The following is a 14,276-nucleotide window of genomic DNA, read 5'->3' on the forward strand; positions in this document are numbered from 1 at the left end:
CTCAGAAACTGAACCTGATTCTCTGTCCTGCAAGACATGTACTGAGTCGTATGGTTAATTGTGCCTGCTGAGTATAAAAATAAAGGGGATTTTCTGTTATCAACTGTAAAAGTATTGCCCTTTAGAGTCACTAGGTTCCCCTTGTTCTAATTCGGTGACTCACCCCGCATTCTCCCTGTGTTAGCAGCCGAGCACAGTTGGCATCGGCCCCAGGACAAGGAATGAGCTGAGGCCCCCTGCCCAGTCAGCTGCCACTGCTTGCCCTGCCTTCCTGTCATCAGCGGTCCCTCCTGCTCTCACCCTCCAAGTTGGGGTTGCAGGTATACACTCCGCAGCTGCAGCTTGTGGAGGCTTCTGCTGTTGGCAACAGCTACAGGGTGGTCCGTGCCATGCAACTGTAGTCTGCACATGGTTCACTGCATCTTTCTGTTCAGAAAAATGGGTACAGGCTAGCTGGAAGTGGTCACCCTTTGATGGAGTGCACGGATGGGTTTGTAGCAAACTCATTTAGCTAAGGGACTGCACGTCACGGGAGCGTGAGGGAGTGTAAAGAAAGCCAGACAGGTCCTGTCCTATTCCAGTTTGCAGTAGCCACTTTTGCAAAGTGAGATGGTAGGAGAATATCTGAAGCTCTATCTTCCTTTTCACCTGTGTCCTGTCAGTAGCAGTGTCCGTGTATCTTAACAGAAAGAACTGAGGCAGAAAACTCCATGACACGTAACACAGTTCCACTACAAATTCAATGCAAGTATTCCATTAGACCCATCAGCTGGATGTGGCACTTTATTTTTGATGCATAATTTAGGATAAATTTAAATGAGAAACAATTATGTCAGGGTCTGATCAGAAGCAGATGAATTGATGATCATACTTTGTCTATGGAAAGTCATAGCAACATCCCAGAGGAATCACTGAGTACTGATAATAATGCTGTAAAGGTTTGAGATGGCAAAGAATTTTCCAGTTGTCTTTATAATACCATGTTGTTTTTATTTTCCATGGTCTTTCGTGCAAATCTCGCCTTTCCTTCCTGCACCTGTATGACTGACATATTTGCTTCTTTGTTGAGCCTGACAGTCAGTTATCATTAAGGTATCATAGTGAAAGATCGGACGGCATTGCCCCATGCTGTTTAAGATATAATCTACTCTCTTATATTCTTTCAAGTTTAATTGACTGCGGCATGTGAGGGAGAGATTACTGGAAAAAATAATAATAAAAAAGCATTAAGTGACTGAATGTTGATCTACTGAATTGTCTGCAAATGCACAGCTGCACATGGTGATATTGCATAAAAATGTTCTTTTAAAGTACTTGCTAGGGTGACTATTCTTTTGGCCGTTCGAGTTTGCTGAGGATCATGGTCTTTGTTGCTGCCGTTGCTACTAAAAGCAGAGTGACAAAATAGAATGTGGCGTGGGGCACAGTATTAGAAGAGCCATTACATGCCTGTGATCTTGTAGCCATGCAAGTTTTTGAATTCCAAAGATAGTCTTTCCGTGCTATGAAACTGTCCAAGATTTTCAGAAGGATATTACTGGAACTTTAATTGTGAGTCAGTATACGGACACTATTTCATTTCTGTTCTAGCCCAGATTGTGTGAAGTCTGTAAATCTGAGAGTTCATTACTTAAAATTAATTAGATATCAGTTTAATATTTGATTCAGAGACAAAATGAACAGCAACTGGGCCAAGAGTGGATGAGGCTGTGCATTCCTGCCACCAAAATGAAGAGAAGAGAGGAAGATGTGTACACTTATAAGGAGTGTCTTCAGGGATTTTCACAGAAACACTGAAGACCTTCACATAGAGCAAAGCTCTTTGCAACAGTCACTACAAACAAAATATCTGTGTGCTATAACATACAATTTCACTTTCATCCTTAATTTAGAATACTAAATATTACAGTATTTTTACAGTATGGAAATTGGTGTAATGAATAACATTTCTAATTAGAATACACACAATAACCTTGTGACAAATGTTGAAGGGAAAGCAAAGTAGTCCTGTTCATATTAATTTGGGGCATCCAGAAAAATGAGAAAGATGGTTTGTGTTGAACAGGAAAAAATGGAGGTACAGTGAAGAGAGAATGCCAGGTAATTTGTGTATTCTGAATACTCTACATATTTTGCTTACTTCAAAACAGTAGTTTCTGTGTGCTTGAAAGCACAAATCTAAACCTTGCTTAGAAGTACAGAAGAATTCATGATATACCCTATTTTCAAATATAAATGTATTTGTACTTGAATACATCAAGATAGATTCAGCTCTGTTGTTTTCAAGCATTTTGCAAAATATAATTCTTGTCCTTTTGTTTACCCATATACAATTCTGTTCTAAGAGTTGGCACCCATTTCTGACAGCTGTATTTGGAAGATTGAGTCATTGCTCTAGTGTTCTACATGCTTCATAGTTTAAAAAAGGGAGAGAAAATGTTCAAAACATTTTTTTCCAATGTTTATTTTCATTATGCTTTCCTTCTCATAATAAATGTACATGGTATAGGCTGGAAGAATGTTTGTTAAAGCCTGTTAACTAATGTTCTGTGTTTTTTCTAAAGCTTCGGTACAATTGGCAATAATGGTTAAATGACAGTACTAACACAACAGTCTTGGAAGAAATGGCATCTTGTCCAAAAACTTCTTCATGGACTGAAAAGAACCCATAAAAGGACACATTCAAATTCAAAATAATTTGAAAAAAGTCTGTATTTCTCTTTCAAATTACTTACATGGCACTGGTATAAATAAAACAGTAAGTAATGCGGCTAATTGAAAGTTTTCTTTCTTGAACTTGATTCTGAAAGTGCCTCAAGGCATGTGCTTGAACTGCTAGTGATTTCAGTGCCCCTCCTGGAGGAGTTTTGAAGGTGTTTTACCGTATGTGTTTTCTGTGGCAAAAGTGAGTCTTGTCAAAAGTCAGCCCACAACAACTGGAAACACTTCTGCTTTATAAAAAAAAGTTTTCCTTGTTCCACAACGTAGGAATTACATTTCTGCAGTAACAAGTAGTGTTGTATATAAAGTATTTTTGAAGTAGTTTAGTATTCAAAACAGTTGAATAAAGGAAGTGCAAATGTAACATTAGGAGATTTAAAGTAGCTGTAAAAGATGGCAATAACATTACATGCATGCTAAGTTGTCTAGTCTCTAAGAAAGATACTAGTTTTGTTCTGTAATCAGTGAAATAACATTTAATCAGCCACTTCACTAAGCTTGGGGATAGAAGCGGAAGAAAGATGCCTTTATTGTTGCTCCTAAGATTTGTAAATTGTGATAAATTGAGAGATTGACAAACACATGTACTGTAAATTACTGCTTAGTTTTACCTTCAGGGAGAAGCAAGAGTGGGAAGGCCGGAGAGACAGAGAGCCAGAAAGCAATACAGAGTCTGCCAGGAGCAAATGCTGTCACAGGGCACTAGCATAACATTTAATCTGTTCTTCAGGGAAAACTAATCACTACTGTGTTTTGTTCTTCCACAAATAATCAAATGTTGGCCTCAGGTTCTGCAAATAGGAAGACACTATTGTTCTTAATCATTCAATCTTAGGCTAATGAAACCATATTATTAGTCTTGAATAAGAAATAAAATTGTTCAAACTGAACACTGAACTGAGCAGAAATGAGGTTCAGCCATCTGGTACATGTGTTAACCATGCATATGCCCAACCCTGACCAATTGACCATGCCAATGGAACAACGACTTAGAAAAAAACATCTGTTGAAACAAAATGTCAATTTTGTTATTTGCATAATTTTTCCCCCAAAGCATACATATTTCCCTGGAAAATATAATAATTAAGGTAGAATAATGAGAAACCACAATTTTTGGTTTCTTATATTTATTTCTTATCATTTCCTTCATAATTGCCCCTACCGTGGAGAAAAAAAGGCAGTGAGACAAAACATTTTCCTAGTAGTAGCAACAGTAAATCAAATGAACCCTGAAAGTTTTCAATGAACTTTACTTATGATTTAGATAGCTTTCCTGTTTTCTAGCGAAAAGATCCCAAGGCATCAAAATTATCTGCAAAAACTGTGAAAAGAGATCAGGGTGGATAAACACATCATCCTGGCACCAGATCTTGAGATGGAAACCTCAGTTAATAGAATATGTTGTTCTGAATATATATTTTTTTTTAATTTGAAAACAGGTCTTGTCATTGTCGGTGAAGGAGAAATAGCTAACCGTAGTTCTGTGTTCTGTGAGAGTTAGAAAAAACAACAATTAGTTTTTCATTTTAGAAGTTGATTGTTTCAGTTTGGAAGTCTTTCTTTATTGTTAAAATGGTTGACAGTAACAGGCTTAATAAATTGTCTATCCTTTGCTTTTCTGAAACTATTTGGAATCCCACCTCTAAATAACTGTTAAAGGCCTCACACAAGTGCTGGACCCAGAAGATCATCTATATAAGGAACAAGTATTTCTACAGAGGAGGCAGGTAGTGACATCTCATGTGCTGTTGCTTTTCCACACAGACTGTAAAGCCATAAAATCTCCCTTAAAGTAGAAAAAAAAATCTGAGGTTGAACTCCCTATTTTATGTAGGGAATGTGAAAGATTTGGTATTCTCCCTCTCTTTCCCTCCTTCCCGCTGTTTCTGTTTTTAACCTTCCTGAACTGTTACAGAATAGGTGGTTTTATGTTTTTTTTTTTGTTTGGTTTGCTTTGTCTTCGTGAGGCTATTAAAAATATTTTGCAGTATCTTCTGAAGCTCTATATAGAGCTGCCTCAGTTCTCATCTGTAATATTAACCTTCCCCTCTCATCAATGCTTTTTTACTTGCATGTTTCACAGGAACTAGAACTTTTTTGTATTTCTTTGTAAGTAAATTTCTAGTTGGCTCCTAGTTTATTTATGTTGAATTGAAACTGTAGTATGTGTAGGTGATGAAGGAAGGTTTTGAAATTGGAACCACACAGTAGAGCTGCACATAATACCAAACACATTGAGTCAGTGTTTAATAACACCACCTGAAAGCATTTTTTTTTAGTTTAAGAATGGTGAGAACTTCTGCTCAGCTCTGCCCTGGGAAATGCAGCCTGTTCATCTGGAGTAGCCAAAGAGTAAACGATGACTGAAGGAGAAATAGTATTTCCTATGGGGCAGGACATCCAAGGGTATTTGGGTTACAGGGGTGTGACTTAGAGATTACAAGTTTTAGTAAGTTCAATACTTGTGATTGCACTGAAAGGCTCCTCCATGAAAGGCAAGTTGCTTGCTGTTCTCTCTTAGCTTGTTGAAGCTCCAGCCCTGCACACACTGTATCCACACAGTCAGCCCTAAACTATACTGATATTTGAGGGTCTTTGCTGATTCATAGGGATACCTTGAAAAGTCTGATAACAGGATCATGCCCCGGTACTGTGCTTGGAAGCTTTGCAAATCACTGTTGTGCCTATGCTCCTGCTTGCTGCACTGGGGCTACAAGATACAATATTTGTTCACACTCCAGAGTAGCATCCAACCAACCTGTGTACGTGTTTTTTTCTGCAAGCGAATAGGTTCCATAGCAGGAATTTATATTTCCATCTTAGCCACTGTATACATCTATACTCTGTGTGTGTATAGCGTGTGTGTTTGTTTATTAATGTTCAAGAATTTAGTACCATTCAGAATATTTTAACTTCTTTTTTCACCTAGATTGGCAGATTGGTTATTGGGCAGAATGGTATCTTATCCACACCTGCTGTTTCATGTATTATTCGAAAGATCAAAGCAGCTGGAGGTATTATTCTAACAGCTAGCCACAGTCCTGGGGGACCTGGAGGAGAGTTTGGAGTCAAGTTTGAGGTTGCTAATGGAGGTGGGTCTTTTTTTATTAATGCGTTTACCACATTGCATCTCAGTTTGATGAAAATACAGTCCAACTGATTTTAACTGTTAGTGGTTTTGGTTATTCTGTTAGAACTAGAAAGAACACTTTTTTTTTTTTTTTCTCAAGGGTAGGAGTGCCTTTGTTTGCATGCATATGTACAATAAATATTAAGTGTTCATTAAAGTCCTTGTGAGATCGGTAAGATTTCTACTATGGAGTTTTGCTATCCCATTTTTATTATATTTTACTTGGTCTGCCAGATCATTGTAACAATTTTCTTCCTTTTATAAAGATGCCTATGAAGGAACTTCATTTTGCTTGTATTTCTGTATTGCTTGTCTTGGCTTACTTTAAAGTGTTTAATTTCAGAAGTGCTATAAGCAGCATAACTTACATGTCTTATATAGAAGAAAGAACTTCTCATGTTTACCCAGAAAATAACTGCATTTATCAAAGGAGAGTTGTACCACTTTAGTTAACTATTGTTAAACACTATTGTTAAATAGTTAAAATCTCACTCTTGAATAATGTAATTTATGTATACAGCTGATGTCTCATTTTCTGAAATCTGCAAGTTCACACGTAATTATGTTACACATTGTATATATTTTATGTTGTAGATCTGTGCACACCCATAAAACATCACAGTGACAATTGCTGACACCTTGTATAATTCATAAACGTAGAGTGCGTTCCTTTTGAAAATCTCGAAGTGCCCTTAAAATAATGTTTTCTTGCCTATTTTGAAGCTGGGAAGACTTGACAAGGGGGTGCTTCTCCCTTGTCTGTTGTTTGACTGGAAAACATGCATAGTTAAATCAGTGGGATTTTATAAACAGAACAGGCTTGAATCCTAGAGAGATTAAAGGGACTATGTAAGGGCAGACAGTGAGAAAGCCAGGGGTAGAGCACAAACACGCCAGAACCAAACTGTTAGATGTTTTAGCACTCTGTAAACTTCAAAATACCATGTACCACCTAAAATCTGTTTGATAAGTAGGTAGCAGTTGGTGGGGCATTTTTTTTTGGTGGTGTATTTTGCCTTTTTAAAGAAAATTCAAACAGGCTATTAAACTTTAAATTTAAATCTTTATAAATATATATACCTGTGCTCCTCAAGCACAGGTCACAGAGTTCAGTTATTTATGATAATCTGCAAGGACAAAATGCGAAATAGTTGGTTTAACTTGTCATTGAGAAAACGTGGGTTAAGCACCAGGCAAGACTATTTGTCTCAGAGAATAGTTGAGCACCACAACAAGGTCCTAGGGGAGGCTACTGTTGCTCAGTGTTCTCATGCAGTCTATTTTGCAGATCCTGGCTGGGCAAACAGGCTTATTTCTGTAGTTGTAGGAGAGAATGCAGAGTGACACTATGGGATTGCCTTAGCTGGAAATATTTCTAGATGAAATATCCATTCATTGAGGATGATCTAGAGCTAATTAAACCTGTCCTTACCCTACAGGTAGTTTTGGAATAGACCAGTAAGAAGTCATTTTCTAAGCCAAGTAAAGAGTTAAGTGACTGTTACTTGTTGTATTGCCTTGGACTATCTGATGAACTGGATCTGAGATGTGGCAAGGTGATTCATGTGGCAAAACTGCATTGAATACAGCAGCATTGCTAGAGGAGGTGGGGATTTAGTGGTGAAAAGATTGAGACATTGGATCAGGAGAGAGTGAACATAAAAGAGAATATAGGAAGTCGTTTTTTCAGAGTGGAAGTGTAGGAGAAGAAGTGTCAGAGAAGCCAGAATGGTCTTCTGTTGTAACTTTGACTGAAATCTTGTATTACGTACAGCATAGCTTAGGTGGTAATTTCTACATGAAGCCTACAATTTTTATCAGATTGTCAGTAAATTTTGTAAAATATAGTCAATCTTCAGGATTTGGTAATAAAAGTAATGCATGAGTAAGATGTGATTTCTGTTTTTCAATGACCTAACTGTTCCAGGTCAGAATTGCTGTCAAGCGATAAAGTTATTTTGAATTCTAACAAAGATATATTTCATTAAGCCATTGGAGGGAAGCTGAAAGAAAATAACTCTGTTAATCTGTAAAGTATTTATTAATGATAATCTGTGCTGAATGAAATTAAGTGAAACACCAAACTATCTCAGCTTCACAGGTATGCATTTGCAAAAACCCTACAAAATACCAGAAACTGTTTCTGACAGTTTTTCCATTAATATATATGTTGAGATCTGTTGTAGAAGAAAAAATGTCAAAGTCTTTGAGCAGTAAACCCAAGGAAAGTTGGCTGTAATTGTTTTTCCCTGGGTAATGATTGACTTAAATAAGTTTTATGAATGCATTGAGTGAGATTACACTGTATTTCCATATTGTATTTTTTTTTCCAAAAATATGTTAAATGTGTTACAATGTAAGAAATGACCATATTTTACTACAGTGTTCTTTTTTGGGGCTTATTCTTCAATACTGCTGATACATTCTTAAACTTTTTTTTTTTTAAGTAGCAAACTTTTTTTGTAAATCTTAAAATTTGAAAAAAAAATATAAAAAATGAAACAACATGTTCTCTTTTCTTACAGGACCTGCTCCAGATGCAGTTTCAGATAAAATTTATCAAATCAGCAAAACCTTGGAGGAATATGCAATTTGTCCTGATCTCAGAGTTGATTTATCTCGCTTAGGAAGACAAGAGTTTGATCTGGAGAACAAATTCAAACCTTTCCGAGGTATAGACATAGGCATTTATGCATGCTACATTTGTTTATTCTAGATACTAGAGTTGCTGCAGAATGATAGTTGGTAACTATTTAAACAAAATTTAATTTCTTTGTAATGCTTTACTACTACCAGTTCTCAAAATATTAAGCAGTACAGGTAAGTGTTCCATTTGTCTTGCACACAAGGGAGCTAAGGCATGGACTGCAAGTGCGTTGGGCCTTACCATTTAGTCAAATACCTATGTGGAATATATGTGCTTAGGCCTGCTAATGGTTAAACACAAAACATATTTTTGGGCTAGGTATAGTTTGCTCATGTAAGTCTTATTGGCAGAACAGTTAGTGAGAATCTTGCTTTACTCATTCTTTGCTCATACTTCCTTTCTGAAAAGTTGTGAGATACAGAAGGAGTAACTTAAAATGTGAAGTAACACGAAGCACATGTTTAATTTTAAGCATGTCAACAATTTTATGGCTACACTTGACTTAAATTGAGATAACAGTGCCATTTTGTCCTGAAGGAGTCAAAAGCAAGGGAAGAACTCCAGAAGAGGAATATTCCAAATAGTGTAAAACTTCTGTGTGGCCTTGGGAACTATTCCTCATTCTTGATGGTCTAGAATTAAAGCCACTTGGTTTTCCACAATACATTTTCTGAGGGAAAGTACATTTTGATAGATGAAGTTTGTGATTTAAATACAAATCTTAAATTACGTTTTTTGTTTTGTTTTGTTTTGTTTCTGTTGTCATTTAAAATAACATGTTCTTTTTGGCTTCTATTTCAAACAAAAAGCAAAGAAAATTCAGCTCTTAACACCACTCCAGAATCATACTTGATCGCTGAATTTTGATTTTTCAGCATTTTAATCTCTCCAAATTGTATTTTTCAAAATGAAAATTGAAAAAAAAAAACAAAACAAAATACCTGACAAGTAGCATAAAAATAGATTAAAAGTAACTTCAATTTTATTGAATTTTCTTCTGAGGAAAAATTGTTTCCCAATCATCTCTCCCCAGAATGCATCATTCTGGGACAATATAGCTGCCAGAGAACCCTCCTGCAATTGGCCTACAGGTACATGAATACAATTTACACAGGTCTGAATGCAAAATCAAGTTGCAGAAAAAATGAAAATAATTTAAGAAGTATTTTAAGATTTTATCTGATGTATTTCAAACTTCTCATTACTCAGTTGTATGAACTAACTCCTGCAAATCAAGACTACAGAGATGTTGAAACAGCTGAGAATAAGTCAGTTGGATTTGGCAGGAACTAAAATAATTTTTAGATTTTAATCTTGCATGCACTTTACCTTAACATGTGTGAGCAGTTCCACTGAAGTTGAGGCATTTGTTCATTTGTGTGAAGCTTAGATCCTGCATATACTTTATTAGGAGCAGGGCTAAGAAGATATACAAAACTGTCTTTTAGTGAATTTTTGAGAATGTCACTTTATACCACAGAATTGACTCTTTTTCAAATAAGCTTTACAGATTACTTTTCAGCCTTGGGATTTTTTTTTTTTTGGGGGGGGGGGTTTGTTTCTCAGTTCAAGTGTATTTTCCTAATCTATTCTAAGCTTTTTTCTTAGGCACAAAAATATCTGTGTCATTTTCATGTTACGCTGAAGAAGAGCAGTGGGGTGAGGTCAGTGTTTCTGAGGAAAACTGGCTGATATTCTAAGTAATAATTTAACTTGTAACTAAATTATTTCAAGATATTCATTTAACCAGATGAAAAGGCATTTGTATAACATATGCTTTTTAATTTAATTAGGAAAAGTAATATGTTCCAAGATGACTGAAAAGCATGGCTTTTGACAGGTGCTTGATAACTGCTTTGATTATGACAGACTTACTTTCATTAATTCATTTTAGTTTGATCTGTTTTACATCTGACAGAACTAGAAAAATTGTATCTCTGTGCCTTTATGAATTCACAATTCAGATTAGCAAGACCTTAGCAAAAAAACAGATGTTGTGTTTGAACCTAACTTTCCCGAGTCAGTAAGTTATAAAATGCAAAAGTATAGTAGTGAATTGACGACAAACTGGAGACAGATTTTCTAGGTGCCAAAAAAATGAGAAGAATAGGCTGTACATCTCTCCGGATGGGGTGATACAGATACTGCTGTCAGATAATAGAAACTGTGACTTTATATCCACACAGACATCTTCCATCTTCTGCAGTCCTTTACCAGGTAAAGCTGCTAACCTGTGCAAGGCTTAAAGCCTAATGGAAGCCACACTGAAATCAGTAGAAATCTTTTACTTTGCCTCTGTGGACTTCAGAGCAAATCCATATTATGTAGAGGTTGCACGCTCCGATTATTGTTCAGGTGCATGGGTTGTGAAACTGTTCTGGGAGACATGTTCCCATATGTGAACTGTACAATTTTTCTTTAACCTTATTTTTTCCAGTGGAAATTGTTGATTCTGTGGATATCTACCTCAATCTCCTTCGAAATATATTTGACTTCAATGCAATCAGAAATTTGCTGACTGGACCCAACCAGATTAAAATAAGGATTGATGCCATGAATGGAGGTATGAATTTAAGTTACTGTCAGGACAAAACTGTGAGTACACTGCAGTGGTTTACCAATAAAGGTATGGTGTATAATAGTCAGACTTTTTAGAAAAACTTGGGGCAATAAGACAGGATTTGAGCATTAGGCTAGTAACAAAGACAATCTTAACAATGGGTTAGGCCCCTTACTAGGTGAGGGGGTAGATATTTCTTGATAAGAATCGAAGGCATATGTATCCAATTTTTATTTTATTTTATTTTATTTTTATTTTTCTGCATTTGGAAGCAAGCAGGATGAGCTAATCTTGCCATGAAAGGATGATGAAGTATTTGCAGTGTGTAGTTACCAAGGATGTTGCAGGACAGTCTCTACTAAGGGTAAATGGTATAAAATTATTTAAACATGAATAAATTCCACCCAAGAGTCCTCAAATTGTTGGCTGAGCAATAAGGAAGGGAATGCTTTGTGTCACATACAGTTTTGGAGAGAATGTAATTGAAATAGTGTGTAGAGCTCTGATGCCCACATCTATTGCAGAGTACTGAAAAGTGCTAACGGTGTCCAAAAAGATGCATGGTCTGGCTAAGGGTTAGAAAAACTGATTAATCATAAGAAATTTAAAGGACCAGGTTTGTTCACTTTGTTTACAAGGTGGTAAGGTGATAAGGACTTTATGACTTTGTATCGTGATGGAGAAGTAGCTGTACTGTAAATACACTGTACACATGCAGTAGCATATACAAGAAGTTTGTGCAACAGAGAGGTTTTTTTTCTCATTTTTGTTCAGCAAAATCATGACCCAGTTATCTCTTTCCAAAATACCAAGAAGAATCAACAGAAGAAATCTGAGGCCAGACAAATTCAATATGAAATGTAGCACACATGTTTATGGGTTATGGTGGTTAATCGCTGGAACAATCTATCAAATGAGTTGGGATTTGTCATATTTTGGTGGCAACTCACCAAAATGCCTTCCTGGATAAAGTGCATTAGCCAAAAGTGAACCACCAGCCATAATAGAGTTACAAACTGTAAGAGAGTTAGTTACAAACTAACTAAGAGCGAGTTACAAACTAGCTCTTCAGCTTTGGAATATGCTTTTGTGCATGTAGACATCGCTGGTTTAACATTGGCATAGAGAAGAATAATTTATCATGAGTCTACTCTTGATAAGAACCTCAATCATCATTTATAGTATATTTATGGAACTGGCATCTAAATTTTCTTGAACACAAATTTCTTGCAATAATGTGTAATGTGTGTAATGTGTGGAGAGAGAGGAAGCAAGAGCAAGTGAGAAAGCAGTCACTTGTGTTTTTTTACCTCTGTGTGACCTGTTCACACTTGCACTAGGAATGCAGAGAGCTCAGTCAGTTGTTAGTGTCTGTTCAGCCATCGAATGCTCTAGTGTAGATTTCAGACACGACTAACGTTACAGTTTCTCCATAGAAGCAAAAGTTTTAATTGTGGGATGGACTAATGTTTCATATAGTTTGATAATGACTGCATTTCGAGGTGCATGTGTGTTTAGGTTCCTTTTATTTCTGGGCTGAAATGATAGACATTTACTATTAAAGGTTATAAAATATTCCTTGTAGTTATTTAAGATGAAGACTCATGGGTTGAAGAATATAAATTTATATCCTTTTTTCAGTAAGTAAAATCAGGTAAGTCCTACTAGGGAATTAAGAAAAGACATGAGATTTTAATAGGGAATCTAAGTGAAATAAAAAGCTGCTCCAAAATGAAACTCGGTGTTGCTTTTGGATAGTCCACAGTATTGCATATACTAATTATGATATAATAGCGTGAACTGGGGTCTTATTTGGCTACATCGTAAAAAAATAAAGGAGTTATTTTCGAGTTAGTTGAAAGAAAACTTTTATTTATTCTCTACATGAGAGTAGAAAAAATGTGGTAAAATTCATTGGTGGACAAATCTGTTGTAATTTCAATAAGAATTAGAAACCTTTGAGGAGCTTATTCCCCATTTGTATTCCCCTATTGTTTACTTTCTTTGCCAGTATGTTTGTTAAACTGTTACTTGCATTCTGGGACACCCAAAATAGCATCTCATTTTTATTTTAGTAAGGAATACCCCTAAATGTATATGATAGTTTCTTTCCCTAATAATAGCTAAATAAAACTTTGATCTTTCACCCTTCAGTGATTACTTTTTCACTTCCACTAGTGGGGCAGTGTGTTTTTGATGCTGACTTGCCAATTGGTCATTTACTATGGGGACAATCACATACTTTTATATGAAATAATAGTCTGTCTTCTGTTGGTAAGACAGATGTATAGAGTTGCTGAAAGTATGTTTTGTATCAAGTCTCCACGGTACTGTGAAAAATTTAAATGTCAAGCATATGCTCTTGTGATTGCATGGCAGATTTCTGTTTTTACAGTTATGGGACCTTATGTGAGAAGAATCCTGTGTGATGAATTAGGAGCTCCTGCAAATTCTGCCATAAACTGTGTTCCTCTAGAGGATTTTGGTGGACAGCGTCCTGATCCCAATTTAACATATGCAACTGCCTTGCTGGAGGCTATGAGAGGCGGAGAGTATGGATTTGGAGCTGCTTTTGATGCTGATGGAGTAAGTATTTTAATTCATCTGGAGGTTTCAATGTAGTTGTTGTTTTATCTGGGGTCGGATATGGGACATGTAAGTATAATTTATTTGCTTTTCAGTAAGTCCTCAAAATGGAGTGGTGATACCTTCAAGCAAAGATTATAGTATTTGTACTCATAAATCAGACACATATGGGGTAATTTGACCCTGCAGATGTTTGCAAACTGAACAGGATGTGAGTCCGGAATGAGAATTCTTTAAATATTAGGCTTTTTTTTTTTTTTTTTTTCTGTATTGGTGTAAAACTTCCCCAGGTGGGAAAAGGCAGCATATACAGATAATATTGACTTGTCACAGTTACGTAGTAACTAAGTAACTAAGTGAAGTCAGTTTTGGTTAACATCACAGACTGAAGGTTTTTTAGCTAAATAAAGCACTTAATAGTGTTTGTTTTATTTTTTTTTATGTCATATTATCAGCCTACCAACAAAGTATTACAGAAACAGCTTTCTGACCTGACAGGATGTGGGAATGATGAAAAGGCTGTGAAGAACAGAAGCTGTTTTTTGTTGTCCTTATACACAAAATACCCTCCTACTCCCTGTATAGTGCGTGACATTGGCAGAAAGATTCTCCTACACAAGCATTCCCTGGCA

The 14,276-nt window shown here is 36.1% G+C and overlaps 1 protein-coding gene across 1 annotated transcript in view; it reads left to right on the forward strand.

Annotated features, from left to right (window-relative positions):
- The window catches only part of PGM5 (phosphoglucomutase 5), an 87,020-nt gene that overhangs the window by 2,666 nt on the left and 70,078 nt on the right, over positions 1-14,276 (forward strand). The window contains exons 2-5 of the mRNA XM_083816017.1: positions 5,651-5,813; positions 8,377-8,523; positions 10,936-11,061; positions 13,454-13,644. Of these exons, the coding sequence (XP_083672143.1) occupies positions 5,651-5,813; positions 8,377-8,523; positions 10,936-11,061; positions 13,454-13,644 (627 nt within the window). The remainder of the gene's footprint in view (positions 1-5,650; positions 5,814-8,376; positions 8,524-10,935; positions 11,062-13,453; positions 13,645-14,276) is intronic.

Source organism: Anser anser (genome assembly GCF_964211835.1).
Source record: "Anser anser genome assembly, chromosome: Z".
Lineage (NCBI taxonomy): Eukaryota > Metazoa > Chordata > Aves > Anseriformes > Anatidae > Anser > Anser anser.